Source organism: Melanotaenia boesemani, chromosome 23, assembly GCF_017639745.1.
Source record: "Melanotaenia boesemani isolate fMelBoe1 chromosome 23, fMelBoe1.pri, whole genome shotgun sequence".
In the NCBI taxonomy this organism is placed as follows: Eukaryota; Metazoa; Chordata; class Actinopteri; order Atheriniformes; family Melanotaeniidae; genus Melanotaenia; species Melanotaenia boesemani.
The window spans coordinates 8,100,624-8,116,619 of NC_055704.1; the positions used below are offsets into that span (position 1 = coordinate 8,100,624).

The 15,996-nt window shown below is 40.6% G+C and overlaps 1 protein-coding gene across 3 annotated transcripts in view; it reads right to left on the bottom strand.

Annotated features, from left to right (window-relative positions):
- The window catches only part of upf2 (UPF2 regulator of nonsense mediated mRNA decay), a 32,644-nt gene extending 18,733 nt beyond the window's left edge, over positions 1–13,911 (bottom strand). Inside the window, exons 1-14 of one of the 3 annotated variants that reach the window (XM_041977436.1) lie at positions 13,739–13,911; positions 12,621–12,983; positions 11,259–12,038; positions 10,941–11,101; positions 10,662–10,853; positions 10,423–10,572; positions 9,532–9,635; positions 9,324–9,409; positions 8,824–8,932; positions 8,486–8,599; positions 5,206–5,322; positions 4,630–5,019; positions 772–1,047; positions 302–485 (exon numbers count right to left, since the gene is read on the bottom strand). In XM_041977436.1, coding sequence (XP_041833370.1) covers positions 302–485; positions 772–1,047; positions 4,630–5,019; positions 5,206–5,322; positions 8,486–8,599; positions 8,824–8,932; positions 9,324–9,409; positions 9,532–9,635; positions 10,423–10,572; positions 10,662–10,853; positions 10,941–11,101; positions 11,259–12,038; positions 12,621–12,983; positions 13,739–13,770 — 3,058 coding nt within the window. In that variant the 5' untranslated portion in view covers positions 13,771–13,911. Of the gene's footprint in view, positions 1–301; positions 486–771; positions 1,048–4,629; positions 5,020–5,205; positions 5,323–8,485; positions 8,600–8,823; positions 8,933–9,323; positions 9,410–9,531; positions 9,636–10,422; positions 10,573–10,661; positions 10,854–10,940; positions 11,102–11,258; positions 12,039–12,620; positions 13,003–13,225; positions 13,502–13,738 lie in introns of those variants that run through there. The other 2 variants (XM_041977435.1, XM_041977437.1) reach the window with 2 other exon arrangements.
- Between the last annotated feature and the right edge of the window lie 2,085 nt (positions 13,912–15,996).

Here is a 15,996-nt window from a genome sequence, read left to right on the forward strand (position 1 = left end):
ACCAGTCAGGGTGTGGACAAAGAACACCTGAAGTTTGCAGAGTCTTTCAAGAGAGTGCATGTGTTTGGTACGTGTTTCAATAAGCTAAACCTATGAGATAAAGCAGAGATAAGCGAAGCGGCACCATCACCCCCTACACACCGGGGAATGCTGCCCTGCAGGGTCAACAGAAAGCCGCAAAACTGGAAACACCGGCTGCCGTGCAAACACTGGCATCCCTTGCACACGTGGGATTTAAAGCCGGATACAGACAACTGTCGCTGGGACTCGTGTTAATGAGTACATGCTGTGTCCTGCTTACCTAGTTTGACAAGCACTTCCCTCTCCAGGTCGGTGACTTGCTTGATGGCCTCCTCCAAAGAGCAGCTAAGCCTCATTTTGGGCCTGAGAAGCTCCAGCGTGTCGCTGATCATGTAGTCGATATCGATGGGGAACGGGTGGTCTTTGGTCCAAACATCCAAGCTCTTTTTCCACCAGATGTACCGCTACGAACACACAACATAGTTTCTTAATTTTTTCTTTATTCAAGCAGTAAGTTATGCTTAAAACATTCAATAATAATACATTTTATCTAAAAGAGCATTTCATAACACACATGGACACTGTACAATAAAAACAAAGAGCAATTTGCATAAAATTAAAATAAAAAGCACAAGATGAAAGAAAATAAAACAAAGATAAAACAAATAAGGAAGTTATATGGAGTATATGAACAAGTAGGTTTAAGCACAGTGAATCACTGACTAGAGATGTGTCGGGGAAAACACCTGCCTGGAAGTAGATGAGGAAACAGTCCAACTTCTTCTTGCTGGATCCACGATCAAAGTACTGTCCGCAGGTATCCAGCAGTGTACAGACCAGGCGAATGCGGAACAGATGCTCTGGTGGGTCCAGCGGGCTGGGGCTGCCATCCTGATTCACCCCGAAGGAGATGAAGGAGAAGAGGGTGCGGAAAATGACTGCAGACTCCACCATCCGGTAGTTGTAGAGCTCACCAAGGAACTTGGCGCTGCTGATCCGGCGCTGGTTGAACTTTGGCTGGTTGACCTGGAAAATTATGAGAGGTGGGAAAAATATTTAAAAAGCTAATAAAATAAAATGTATAATTAAGTTAAAGTCCTTGTTGAGTTCAGCCAGGTGGAGGTCTGGACTTTGACTGGATCATGTCAGCACCCTGATTCTTTTTGCTGTAGATCTGCTGCTGTGTTTGGGATCATTGTCCTGTTACATGAGCCAGTTTCATCCCACTTTAGCCGTCAGACAGATGGCCTCACATTTGACTCTAAAATACTTTGGTCTCCAGAGAAATTCATGGTCCTCTTTGGAAAGTCATTTCAACTGTGAAGCATGCTGTTCATTAGCTTTAGCTGAACAAAATACATCATAAATGACTAATTAATACAGAAGACGTCAATTGTACTTTAATTTTTATCAGCTACAATTAGGCTAAGAGGCTCAATAAAAAGCTATCTCTCCATCTTTCCATCCATTTTCTTCCTTTTATACACGGTTGGGACAAGGAGACGGCATGTCAGGAGGGAGACCCAAAAATCCCTCTAGGTGGGTGTTCCCAGGATATACAATCCTTCCTGCGGGTTTCAGGTCTGTCCCCGGGTATCCTGCCAGTAAGATGTTCCTGGAAAAAAAAAATCCAAGGGAAGGCGACCAGGAGGCATCATTCATATTGGTGATGGTAAGCTATCCACAGTTGCCCTGCGGCAGACTGATGGAAACGTGGCAGCCAATCCACGCCAGCGACCTCTCCTATGCAGAGTCGTGCAGAGGGAGGCGGTAGTATGAAGGTTGTTACTCTCTTTTAAATCATGATTTTCTGTTAGTTTACAGTGAATTTAAACGGCCATGTCATGAGAAGTGCTGTTTGTTTATAGGAGAAGATGACAAATAAGGGATTTCATGTGATGTGTTAAATTAGCAATTTGCTTTCTGCTTTTGGTTTTCTAATGCTGAACAGAGCTAGTGATCCGTCTAAACACACCCAACACAAATTCAACATTTTAAACTGCCTGAAAAAACAAAACAAAAATAAAAAAAAAAAAAACATTGATGGAGTCCAACAATAAAGATGGTGCTTTAAACACTAAGAAGTAAGAGTCAGATGTTCACAGGTTGGTGTATTATCTGGAACCCCCTCCTAACCTGGTTGATAGATAAAACAAGCTAGTTGTGGTGGTTTGGCCTCCTTGATGCCTCTCAGGGGAGGTGTTTTGGACACAAACAGATCCAGGACTCATTTCTTAGCTGGACTGGAAACTGGAGGAGCAGCTCAGACTTGTTTCCAAAAGGTAGAATTAGGATGGATAGATAGGTGTAAAGGTCTGAGGACTAAATGATCTTTTTAAAATTAAGTCAGTATGTGACTGAGTTTGTTGAAGACTTGTGTCAGCCAAACTGTTCAAACATTTAAAAAAAAGTAACTGCAGATTCACAAAATGAAACCGCTGGTCGTCTATTGTCACGAGATTCAGAATATCATTACAAACATGCTTTATGCCTGACAGCTTGTTTGCTGGAAGATTCTTATAAACAGGAAACGTGATGGGCTGATAAACGCCGTTTTTCCACTTTCGACTAGATGATCATCAGTGGTTGTTTTGTTTACATTTACAACCCTGAGACCCTGCAGGCTGTCTCAGTTTAAACCAGCATACTCAGATGATTTAGCTTTAATTTGACTCCATCTGGGTGCTACAAACTTTAGAAGTCAATAAGAATGCTGGATTTTTTACCACGGCTAAAACCACGCTGGTGACATGTTCTCACGCTTCCACCAAATGAAACAGGTTTAAGCACCCAAACCCAGCAAAATTACAACATCATTTAATCTCATGAAGTTAACATTGCTTTAAGTCAGACTTCCTCATCAGTCATGTTTCATTCTGAGCTCCACTTCATCTGCAGCATAAATGCTTAAATACATTTCCAGTGTTCCAAACATCAGGGTGCAGATTTTCACCCTATTTTCAATAAACAAGCAGCTGCCACAATACTAAACACTGCAGCTGAGATGAGAAGAATTTTTACGTCAAACACTTTAAATGCTGCAACTTCTTCTGAACCGTGACAATCTTCATATTTAGGAAATTGATAAACATTCCAAAAGTATTTAAAGTTAATCTCATGTTTTTGTAACCTGTGTTTGACTATAAAAAGATAAAATTATTTGATAAATAGCAAATAGAAAGAGCAGTACATGATTAAATATGACACGAAAATGATCCATGTGTGAGTTGGGTGATTATTTTAAAGCCACTAATGAGCTCCAAACCCCACTTTTACTTAAAGTTTCTTCAAAAGGGTGAGAAATGAAGGTTGTAGAGTCAAGTTTTGAAAAAAGGCAGTTTTCAAATATAGTTATTTTTTTTAAGAAGGAGCAATAAGTCTTCAGGGGCTAATCAAGCATAGCCAGCAGCAGACGAAGCTCTGCATTTAAAGTCAGTGTGTACTGATAGGTCAGAGGGTCTGAGTGCAGGCGGGTCAGTGAATACGTGCAGCACGAGTTAAACCACAGCATGAATTTACTAAAAATTTGCCCTGTGTTTGTGCATCTTTCAAGGCTTCGAGGGAAGCGTGCTTTGGGTTATATGCTGCCAAAACACTGCAGGTGCAGCTCAACCTTTTTTCCCCATTGCAGGAGAACAAGAACTGCAACTTATTTAACCCTTCAACAGAAACCGAGCAGCTCACAGGCTGAAGTCTTCATGCTGCATGTTAAAAGCTTTCAAACACCTTAAGTGCAACTTGTCAATGTCTCTTCATAGCATGAGAATTAGATTTTATGCAGCATGGGAAAATATTCTGTTTTAATTTGTTTATTGTTTTGTGATTTTCATTCTAATCAATTAATTTCACGATGCAAGTTCATGCAAAGAGCAAGGGTGCACCATGTGTGATAAAGCTTTTGGAAAGTTGGAGATTTTCTGGAGTTGTCCGTCACCATGCCTTTGCAGGAGGGTGAGAGGCTGCTCTGTGCATCAAGTTTTTTTTTTTTTTAATTTAACTGAACTGTCTTTCATTTTTCTCCTACTCAGATGTTTATGGCAGGCACCGTCAGCTGTAGCTTTGCTGTAATACACACTATGAAAATTCATCTAAGAGCCTTCCAGGTGATCTTCGGGCATTAAATTCAGTTTTGTGTCCTGTTTGTGTCTTTTAGTAATTTTTATTTAACATCACTGGCTCAGCAGCAAACCAGTTCAAGGCTCTACCAACTATTCTCACACCAAAATAAATAAATAAAATTACATTCTCCCTGATTCTGACTCTTTTCTGGTCCTGTGAGACCTATCAGGAAAATAATTATCAGACTGAGGTCTTACAATCCTGCAGGTGTGCAGCAAGGTTCAGACCAGCTGGGTGGAAAAGGGTGCTTATCTGCTTGTAATAAGAAAGAGAAAAAAAAACATATAGTAAAGATGCTTCTAAATGTCTTTACCAAGTTATTTAACTTAGTTATTGCTACACAATAATCCTAACTCTAAAAATTGCATCTACAGTTAAATATATTTAAAACATTCCCTGATGTGTTTGTTGTAGTGATGCTTCACTGTCTTTAAATATTAGTTTTAGTAGTTAAATTTAACAGTTTAACACAAATCCCCATCTCTTTACCTCCATTCCCAGCCGGATGTCCTCCAGCACTCCGTCCACCACATGGATGCCCACGTCCTCCTGGTAGGCCACCAGGCCAGCCAGCAGGTTGGCCACACAGTGGATGCTGTTGTACTTGACGTTCCAGATGTTGACCATGCAGCAGATCAGGTAGCTCTTCACCTCGGGGTCCTGCCAGGGCACCTTGCGCATCTGCCTCAGCACCTTCTCTGTGGTGACTTTGGACAGGTCCTTGTAGAGCAGCTTGCGGATGTACTCCTGCAGCGGCGGCCTCTTCTTCTTCACCGTTTTTTCCATGGGCGGGGGGTTGCAGTAGTAGTAGGCGTTCTCCACCATGGTCACATAGCGTGCATCCAGATGCTGGGCCTGCTTTTTACGCATCATTTGTTCCTGCAAAGCAGAAAGAGTTTAACTAACAATTAAAAACATGTTTTTTCATTGATCTTACCTGTTCTCACCATCAACAAAATGTACAGTTAAGAGCTCCTACAAAGCCATTACTTCTACTTCTCTTCTTCATATTTCTGTTCTTTGCTTTGGCTCAGCTGATGCAAAGCAATGATAGTTTGTACTGACCAGCAGGACGCTGGTGCGCAGGTGAGAGTCTGGGGATCGGAAGAGAAATCGGCCGCAGGTCTCCAGCAGCGTGCAGGCCATCTCTATGTGGTGATGGGTGAAATCAGACAGCAGCATCTGTTGAACCAAACGCACATGCACATTTAATAACTTAGCATCACACATGATTTTCTCATCAAAAACAAAGGCGAAGAACCTGTTGGCAGGAAGTTACTAGTGCACAGCAATGATTAACACACTGATTTTAAAGTCAGAGATCCTCACCAGGACTGAAAAGGTTCGTTTGTTTACATTCCACCTGGTTACATTAAACTTCTATCAGTAGTTTATAGGTAACCTGGCAGATTTACATGAGTGTTTTGGATTTTTACAAGTAGAGAACATGAACTTTCAGAATGGAAACAACTGAAAGTCTGATTTGACATAGCTATGTTAACACACAGAGGGTAATGGAGCTAATGTTATAACCTAGCTGCTCCATCTAATAGCCAACTGATCTTGTGCCAGCATATTTGTAAAGAAGAGGGGTTGATTGATCTAATGGGCTTAACACATGGGAGGCGACGTTGATTCCTTCTCCAGTCATTTCCTATGGAACCTGCGTATTGAGGCGAAAATCGCTGTCCTCCTCCAGCCAAGTGACAGGCGTGTGAAATGTTGCGCTCGTTCATGTAGACGTGCACACGGGACTTGCAATGCGACACAAGAAAATAGAAAAATGTTCAATTTTTGACGCTGTCACCTGGCACTACAACCAATCAGCGAGGGGCTTCATGGACTGACCAATGAGAGCAGACTAGACAGCGCAGTCTGAAAACACTGTGAAAATGGAAGAATAGATCATTTTAGCTTAATAAAAGGCAGCCGCGTGGCGCCAGAACGAATTAGTCCGAACGTAGGTTCTGGATTTATCTTGATCAGCCTTGAGGTCCATCAAATGATGACATTCATGATGCTGTTTCCTATTTTGTAAACTTGGATGAACCCAGAGTTGTTTCTCATTTATACAGTAAACAGCAGGATTTCTGTCAATTCGTGCAAAATCTTCTGACTCTCTATCTGTCATACTTTGTCACGTCACGGTCTGGTTTGAAAATGTCAAAATCCCCACCAATATCATAACCAAAAGCGATCTTAGAGCGCGATGCACAGCACTGCTGCCGTCGCTGTCGTTGGTCACCTCCTGTGTGTCGAGCCCATAAGTATGTCTGTCTCTGCTGCAGCAGGTGGTGATGACCCCCCTTTCAGCTTGCTATTGGTCTTTCTTAGGTTTTCTGAGTAAATCCCTGTTTAAAACAATTTAGCTGGCTGCAAACAGTTGCATGTGAAAAAATCTCATTTTGCTTTAAACTAATGAGATTCACGCTGTCCCTTGTGATTATTCTGTGGTAAGTGACTTTTTCTGGGCACCTGGTTCTTCTGTTAGAGCACTTAGTCCAAGTGGAACCCCAGAAGTCAGACTAACACACCCAGATGATGCAGTTGGGAGGAGAATTTCCTCTGCATGTTTACTTTTTAACTTTACAGCAGCCTTAAACCAGATTTAAAAAAAAAAAACACCAACTTTAAACCTGATCCCTCAGTCTAAAGCCCTTTTCACGCAGCAGTTGTGCTACAAATAAGACCTCCTCATTATACAGGGGTTAAAGCAAAAAATAGTTTCGGTCTTGGTGGAAAAAATACAGAAATAAATAAATTGGCCTTATATGCATTTCATGAATAGAATTAAGGTTTCTCATATCAGGAACTGTGTGTTAATGAATCTTTGTGATCTGTAGAAAAAATCAGTCCAGATTTGAACATTCAAAGTCTTGTAGTTTTACAGCAGGACCTGGTCTAAGGTGATCAAAGTCCCCAAAAAGCAGTGCAACTGCGATTTTTAATCACACATCAGAGCTTAACTTTAGCTACGTCAGGCTGCTTCTCTGAACATTTGTATTTATTTTGATCTCCATTGGTTGGAGTTCAGCTATTCTATTATTTCTTCATCCAAGCTCAACACTGGTGTTTAAGAACTAATCAGCCTGATGTTATTTACCTTATTTAAATGATGGCATGTACTTTCTGTGACTACAAGGTTGCGCATTCACAATTCTCCTCCACTATAATATGCAAAAACACAAGCGTGTGCACATGCAAGCGAGCAGGCAGAGAGTGTGTACTGGAAAATGCAACTGTGTGGCGTAAATAACAGATAATAACCAGGCTTTATTAATTTACCCTCCATCCTACTGATAAAACTGACGTAATGTAGTTTCATCGAAGTTTTATTTAAAGTGTAAGCTATTCATCAACGTCTCTGCTCTCATCATATCAATCTGTGGGCTAGCATAGATTTAAACTGCAGCTGGGTCTCTCAACCACACATTTTCCAAGGTCCAGCTCAGCTTCTGATTTGTTATTGTGTTTCAGAGCAAAGCTGCGTTCATCTCACACCATTGGTAGATGAACTCAACGTGACAATGGTCCACAACAGCACACATTAAGTTATTAAATAGTCATAGTAGGGCTCTCAAAAGGGATATATAATTCCTCCTGGTAGAACGAGCATGAAAACCTCTGACGGGAGGCATCCTAACCAGATGCCCAAACCTTCTTTACTGACTCCACACCAAGTTGATGTGTGAGCTGATCTCTAAGGCTGAACCCAGCCACCCTTTTAAGAAAGCCCATATCAGCCACTTATATTTCACTACCCAGATCTCGTGACCATAGGTGAAGACTGGAACGTAGATATACCAGTAAATTTAAAGCTTTGTCTTTCATCTCAGCTCTCTCTTCACCTCAACACACCAGTGCAACACCTCATTACTGCTTAAGAAGCACAAATCCGTCAGTCCATCTCTGACTCCACCCTACTATCACTCATGAACATTTTGAGATTTTAAACCACTTCACTTGAGGCAAACACTCATTCCCAACCTGGAGGGAACACTCTGCCCTGTTCCCTATCAGTGTGTGTTTACTAATAGCAAATGGGTGTGTGAAATCCGAAGAGTGGCAATACTACGATTGGAAAGAGAAGCATGATCGTCCTACTTAACACATACACGTATATTTAGCTTCTGCTACTGTGCATCACAAACAGGACAGAAAGCTGCATCTGTCCCACCTTGTTGTGCTGTGTGAGAATGGCTAAAGTTACATCCTCAGCTTTATGATACACCTCTGTGTGTTATATAAAACCTTTCATAAACGCAAACACAAACATCCTGCTGAAAAATGCATGTCCGACATTTATGTCACCATTTCAGACCTCAGACTGTGATGCTTCACCCACCTTGAGACAATGAAGCGTGTCCGTTTTTGAGAACATCTTGAACTTGGCCAGCTCCCCGATGAATCTGACTGTTTTATTTTTGGTCTCTATGTTGATCTGGTCCTTCTTCCGAATCTAAAACCACAAATTTAACATGTTTTTTTTTTGTTAGTATTATTTAAAAAAAAAAAGAAAAAAGAAAAAGAAACAGACAGGAAAAATGAAAAGGAGTCACCCCAACATATCCTGCAGATATATCTGATTTTAGGTGTCAGAATTAAATACTCTAAGTTGTATCCTAACTGGGTTAACTAGATTGCAATAAAACATAGCATTTTATCAGATAATAGAGAACCTACATGAAACCTGAAGTCTCCCTTCAGCATGGAGCAGAGGTCCTCAGCCACGTCAGACATGCAGGGATGCAGAGTTGCCACCAGGCGAGAGTAAAAAGGCAGAAGATCCAACCTGCAAGAGGAGAATGAGTCAGCGCTCCACTAACCTTCAAACCATAACTTAGGTTGATAGCGCCCCTCTGTGGTTCTACCCGGTATGAAATATGCCAGATGTTACTCAATAATCAATTTCTTATTTTATTTATTCATTTTTGTTGGTTTTTTTTTCCCATTTCAATCTAATTTATATATTTTTCATATTTAAATTATTTCTAATTTCATTTTAATCCAACTTATTTAATTCTTATTTAAATTTAATTTGTTTTTCATAATGTTAAGATTATTAATTTCAATTATAAAAACAGGTAAATAAATGTAAAATCCTATTACAACAGTGTAATTCCCCTTTGGACTAAATATCTCTCTTTAGTCGTAATTTTTTCAGCGAGCGCTGACAGGCCTACCTTTGCCTGGGAACAGTGAAGAGGGCTCGGACTAGCTTCCTCCTGTTAGATTTGGTGTTCATGTTCATGCAGAAGTCCATGGCCGCCTGCAGGAATCACAGTGCTCATAAATTTAAAGATTTTTTTCAGAAAAACAACCTTCTAGTACAAATCTGTGTGGTATATTGACTGTTCACTAAAGGCAGGATTCCTTTTCCTTTGCCATCACCTTGTCGATGAGGTCTCTGTTGACACAGTTGGGGAGTTGCTGGATGAAGGCATCCACAATTAGCTTCAGGTGCGACCCTGTGCTGGCCTCCTCATCCTCTTGTTCTGCTCATAAACACAGAAGCTCATTAAAAAAAAAAAAAAAACATGACAAACAAACGTTACATCCCTAAAACGATCCTGACAAAATGATGCAAAGCTTATAAAACAAGCCAGAACCATGTTCTTCTCTATGAGACAGCTGTGATTCATTATGTACATTATTTCTAATAACTATAGTGAAAGTGATATTTTCATAACAATGCAGGAAGATTTATCCTCTGAGCCAATGACGCGAGGGAGCTTCACATAAAGAACAGTGAGACCAAAATGAGCTGCACCCTCCTGCTGTGAACATGGCTCAAAGTAGATTAGACATCAGAAGTTAGGAGAACTTACTGCTATGTAATAAGAGCTGTTTTGCCAGTTTAACAACATCTCCATTTTTATCAGAGGATATCAAAAAATGTTTAGAAGCTACATCAGCATCAAAAACAGCACGTGGAAGTGTGTCCTACTTATTTGACAATTTGGCTTACTACAAAGATAATTTAGCATTTGCTTAGTAACTGTTACCCTCTGAAAATTGGGTAATTTTAAAGGAAATGTGTTTATTAAACTATGAGATCATGTCAGAGACAAACAGAAACTGTGGATTTAGAGGAGAAAATATGATCTTGGCTTTATTTCTATTAGCTGACAATTATTAAATTTCTCTGAAAGTGACTCCATTCAAATGCGCTCACTTAATTAAGTCCACCTGTTCGAGTGCTTGTTAACACAAAAGGCTAATCAGCCAATCACATGGCAGTTAGTTCTGCATATTCAAGTCCAACAAGAGGCTCATGCTTACCTTGCTCATCCAGCAGCTTTTTAGCCAGTTCTTCATTTTCCACCTCGTCTGCTCCCTCCAGTTCGAGAGGTTCATCTGTAATGTCCAGAGCTTCTAGCTCCAGCTCTAGTTCTTCTGTAGTGCTGCCCACATCCTTCCCCTCTCTGCCATCTGAAGCCAACAGCACCAGCAGCTCGGTCAGAACAAATTCTTTGTCACTGTCCTTTCTTTATTTGTCTTTTGAATAACAAAACATTTACCTTTGGCATCATCCCTGTCTTTCCCCTGGCTGCTTTTCTCATTGTCTTTGAAGAGGATGGCAGGAACAAAGGCCTTCAGGTCCACCAGGTTCTCATAGAAGTTACGAGCATCCTCATCCTCCCAGATTCCTCCTTCCAGGTCGTACTCGCCAGGTTTCCCAGGGGTGAAAATGTCAATGCCGGGGCCGTGCTCTGAGAGATCACAAAGAAGAACACATTATAGGAAAAGAGGAAACACATGGCACACATAATTGTTTCTGGGACAGAGAAATGACACACCTTCCTGCACAGTCTTGTCTTGAGGCAGCTCTGGCATGTTCTCATCCAGCAGGTCAGCCAGGGACTGAGTATTGGCCAGCAGCTTCTGGTAGGAAGTGGCAAACTCTTCATACTGCTTGTGCCGGTCCTCGCTCAGCTCACCTTTGGAATGCAAGATGCGCCTGAGGAGAGAAACGAGTCAATCAATTAGATTAGATTAGATTAGATATGGATGGATGGATGCATGCATGGATATGCATTTTCATTCACATTTGAATATTTGAGTAAATTGTTTCATCTTTTACAAATGATTAAATAAATAAAAGGCTACCCACTCACCTGTTCTGTCTCTCAATGTTCTGCAGCTCCCGGTGGTCCTTCTTCAGGTGTTTGGTGAGGGATGTGAAGTACTCACGCAAGAGGTTCTGGAAGGGCTGCTGCTTCTCTGTGCTGATGATTTCACTCGGAGGGAAAGCCAAGCCAAACTTCTCAGCTGCTAGTTTCACCTTTCGGGGCACCAGACCAGCGATGTCGTCTCCACAGTGCTTGCAGAAGCTGATTACCACTGACACATGAGTGTGTGTCTCCCGGTCGGTCCCAATGATGTTCTTCAGCTGCTCGTAAATGAGCGAAAGACCTTCTTTGTCTGTGAAAAGGCCGACGATTGTAAGCTCTGCGATAAAGCGCAGGTCAGTGCGCAGTTTGCTCACGTTGGGCGCCTTATCCTCCTTCCTCGCTTCAAAGTGCTTCTTCCACGATTGCAACAATAATGGAGCAAACTCGGCGTAGCGCTGGTGGAAGAGGGAGCACAGATGTACGGCGCAGCCGACATCAGAGATCTTAAGCTTGGCCTCCACAACGGAGCTCACAGCCTCACCGATGTACTTGCTGAGATTGAGTGAGGCAAAGTCATTGGATAGCGCGTCTCGTTGCTGTTCGGTGAGCGTACGCAGCTTCTTAACAAAGGCCGTGTTCTTTTTAAGGCTGGAGTCCAGTCGGCTGAAGAAGGCCTCTTCAGGACGACATTCATGGGCACTCTGGTTCTTGCTGCGGAGCTCCTTTCTGCACTGATGACGCTCCCAAGCTTCCTGGTGCAGCTGATGCCCTTCTTCCTTTTCCCTACAAAGAAAAAAAAAAAGAGAGAATGAATACAGAGCAGTGAAAACACATTTCACCTGTTATGGTGCAACTAATTTCCACTTTTGCAGACAGAATTGTCACAATTTATAACAAAGTCATCACTTTACAGACTAAATCAGTTCAAGCCAGCTCATTGTGATGCAATCAGTATTAATACAGGCTAATTAATAAAAAAAACCCTATCCAAGAAAAAGCACTGTAGGCCCTTGAGTACCCTCCCAAAAGTGCTGAAACAAGGCAGCCGACTGCTCTCTGAACATCTAGAGATATGTCAAACACAGAGCTGAATTCCCAATGGGGATCAATAAAGTGAAGTTATTATTATTATTATTATTTTTAATTATTATTATTATTAATTATTAATAAATAGTTTACACCATGAAAATGAGCAAGTCTGCTTAAACAGATACAAACAGGCATCACTGTTTGACAACTTTAAGGACCCTTTAATTAATCCTCTTTATATTTTCATTAGAACTTTCAAAATTACATCAGTCTGCAACACAATGATTAACATGAGCCTTCATAAAAAAAATGACAACAAAGCAAACTATCACTTACTTGAGAAGAGCTGCCTCCTCCTCACGTTGTCGTTTGGCCTCCTCTTCTATAAGCTTCTTCTCCTGCTCTTCCTGCTGTCTTTTTTCCTCTTCCTCCTTCTTCTTCTGTTCTTCCTCAGCTTTTTGTTTTTCCTCTTCTTTCTTTTTTCGCTCCTTTTCCTCCTTTTTCTTTTTTTCTTCCTCTAGACGCTTTCTCTTTTCCTCCTTGTTGCCATCTTTTTTGCCACTCACTTTGGCCTCGTCTTTTGCTTTGTCTCGAACAGATGCTGGTTTTCTCTCACCATCTCTGTCCTTTTCCTTGTTACTGAAGGGGCAAACGTCTTTCTCGTCCATATTTACTGACTGCTTGTCTTCAGCAGGCATACTTAAGAAAAACAAGAAGATGATCCTCAACAAAACTTACTGCTGCTCTGATGATGTTTTGTTAATCATCTGTAGTTAATTTAACTAAACTATGTAATCCAATTGCATGTATGCTTGTACATTTCAATAAATCAAACCGGCTTTCCATTTTACTCAAAATAAATAAAGGAGTTAGGTGTAGGAAAACAGCTTTCGGGGACTCTGTGAATCAAATGACTGTTATGACTAGTTGGAAACCCGTTAAAATTAAAACTTTCGTCAGTGAGCAACACGTCAGGTCATCTGCATGCTTTAATAATAAAAAATCATGATAACGTAGGCTACAGTTAATACTAACTGTAACTTTCACCGTTGAGTCTGACACACCCACGCAGGAGCTTGGTTGCAAACGCAGTTGGCTAGCTACCTAGCCCAAACGACGTGTTTACAATTAAAACCTATGCTATTATTTGTTGACGATGCAACCGTTGAATAAGTTTAAGGTTAATCTTGAGAACATATCCCATTTGCCAATGTTGTAGATAGGTTACAATGTTTTATTGTGCTTAGAAATACATAGCAAGACCAGAGTTAGCATTCGTGTAAGCTAACGCGTTTAGCCTTAATGAAACCAATATTAGCAGATATTTAGATAATAAAATTGACAGTTAGTTTATGTCGAGCCATTAAAGTAAATAATTGAAGTTATGCAGTTTGAAAACACACTCTGAAAATAAGTACAAATATGCATATTGTCGTAAAATGATGAGTTTTTACCTGCTATTGTTAGCAAAACAAACATCGGTCATTGGTTTCCGTGTGAACCCAAGCAGGACCCTGAATGTTGGTTCCGCAAATTGTGCCTTACTAGAAGTAACGTTAATGAACCCCGTTATGTTTCATTTTCCGACACACAGGATAATATTTACTAATTAAAGTATATTAGTAGAATTTTTAAAGCGCTAGATAATTTCTGTTTTGGTGTATTAAAAATGTTTCTTCCCAACAGGCAAAGCTTACGCTGCTATTTTTCTTACCCCTACTTGACAGAGTGCCAAAAATAAATAAATGTCAAAAAGGCCCCTGTTCTCAAACTCCTGTATTTATTTATTTATTTATTTAGGCACTCTATAAAGTTAAATCCAGATAAATAAAAATGACAAATGAAAATATCCACAACTAACTCAAGATTAATTTATTTTCAGATTTATTAGTACACCACAAACCAGAGGTTGCACATTTCTGTCTTGTCTCTCTTTTACTTAGATTTTCTTTATGTAGATTTTCTCTATGAAGAAAAAACCTGTAATCCTCAAGATGCATCTCTACTAAAATACAGTATAGACATATTTACAAACCAGTGGATCTGACTGAAATGAAAAAGTTCCTAATGAAAAACAGATCAGATTCTGAGCTTGTTTTAAAACAGTGTGTGTATTGCTTCTTGTCTGGGGAATGATGAGGTATTTTTACACAAACACACACTCCTTTCACTCATTCATCCAAAGTTTACAGACATGGCTGCTCAGAGTGTGTGTGTGAATCAGGTCACTGTTCTAACTTTATTGACACAGTGTTAGTGAAACACCCACATACAGTAGACAGTTCAGGATGCTGAACAAGAGAGCCTTTCACAGGAAAACTACATTACAGACTATATTTGGAGCCAGCCTCACGGTCTCTTCCAGAAAGAAGATTGATGAAAACTTTAAGTTTGTTTACCCAAAGATCAGCAAAGTCTAGGAGAGACACACTAACTAAAAGAATCAGTTACCATGGTGATGGAGAGGTGCAGAATCTACTTTCAGAGGAACTGTAGCGGCTTTCAGAGACATGAACAGCAATTGGATGTCTGCAACAGTTACAACACTTCCTGCTGATGCTATCGCACAGTGACAGAGGAAATGTAACTTCATATCTTGGTTTTTGTTTCTCATAAACTGCTGTGTTGAGCACTGGTAATGATTTGATGGGGCACAATAATTTTTACACATGTGAAGCTGATCAGGTTGAACTGTTACAATTATGTATGTGATTCTGTGTCCATTAAAATGCAACAGTTATTTACATGAGATCAACTCTTTTTTTGAGAAATTTCTGTTATGTAATGGGAGTAATAGAGTGAGGTCATAGTTTAGTAAAAAAAAATAATGTCTGAGAATTTTTCATGCAAACAAAGATAGTCCAACTTAGATTCATAGATGAGAATGGCCATAAAAGATTAAGCAGATTTGTAATCCCCACATATATGGTTTAAAAATCTTAAATTAGCTTAAACTAACAGCCCCTGGGCTGGGATCTTCATTAGGTGCACCTTACTAGTACCAGGTTAACCACCTTTTACCTTCAGAACTGCATTAATTCTGGGTGGCATAGATTCAGCAAGGTGCTGAATTCCTCAGAGATTTTCTCCATATTGACATGACAGCATCACCCAGTTGCTGCAGGTTTGTCGGCTGCATCCGTGATGAGAATCTCCCGTTTCACCTCATCCCAAAGCTGCTCTACTGGACTGTGATATGGTGACAGTGGAGGCCGTCAGAAGATGCTACACTGTGGTCATAAATGGATGGACATGTTGAAATCACCAGTAGCCTGATCAGTTGATCCAAGGCAGGATGGATCCATGCTTTCATGTTTCAACCAAATTCTGATCCTACCATCTGAATGTTGCAGCTGAAATGTTCGGTTGTCCAGTTTTGGTGAGTCTGTGAATTGTAGCCTCAGTTTCCTGTTCTTAGCTGCCACTGGTGTGGTTTTCTGCTGCTGTAGCCCATCTGCTTCAAGGTTGTGTGTTCAGAGATGCTATTCTGCAGACCTTGGTTGGAACCAGTGCTTATTTGACTTGCTGTTGACTTTCACATACCTCCAACCAGTCTGTCTATTCTCCTCTGATGTCCACAAGACATTCTGGTCCAGACATCTGATGCTCAGTTTGAACTTCATCTTGGTAATTTCTAGAAGACTAACTGCATGGCTGCTATGTGATTGGCTGAGTAGATATTTGTGTTAACAAGCAGACCAAAGTAAGTGTC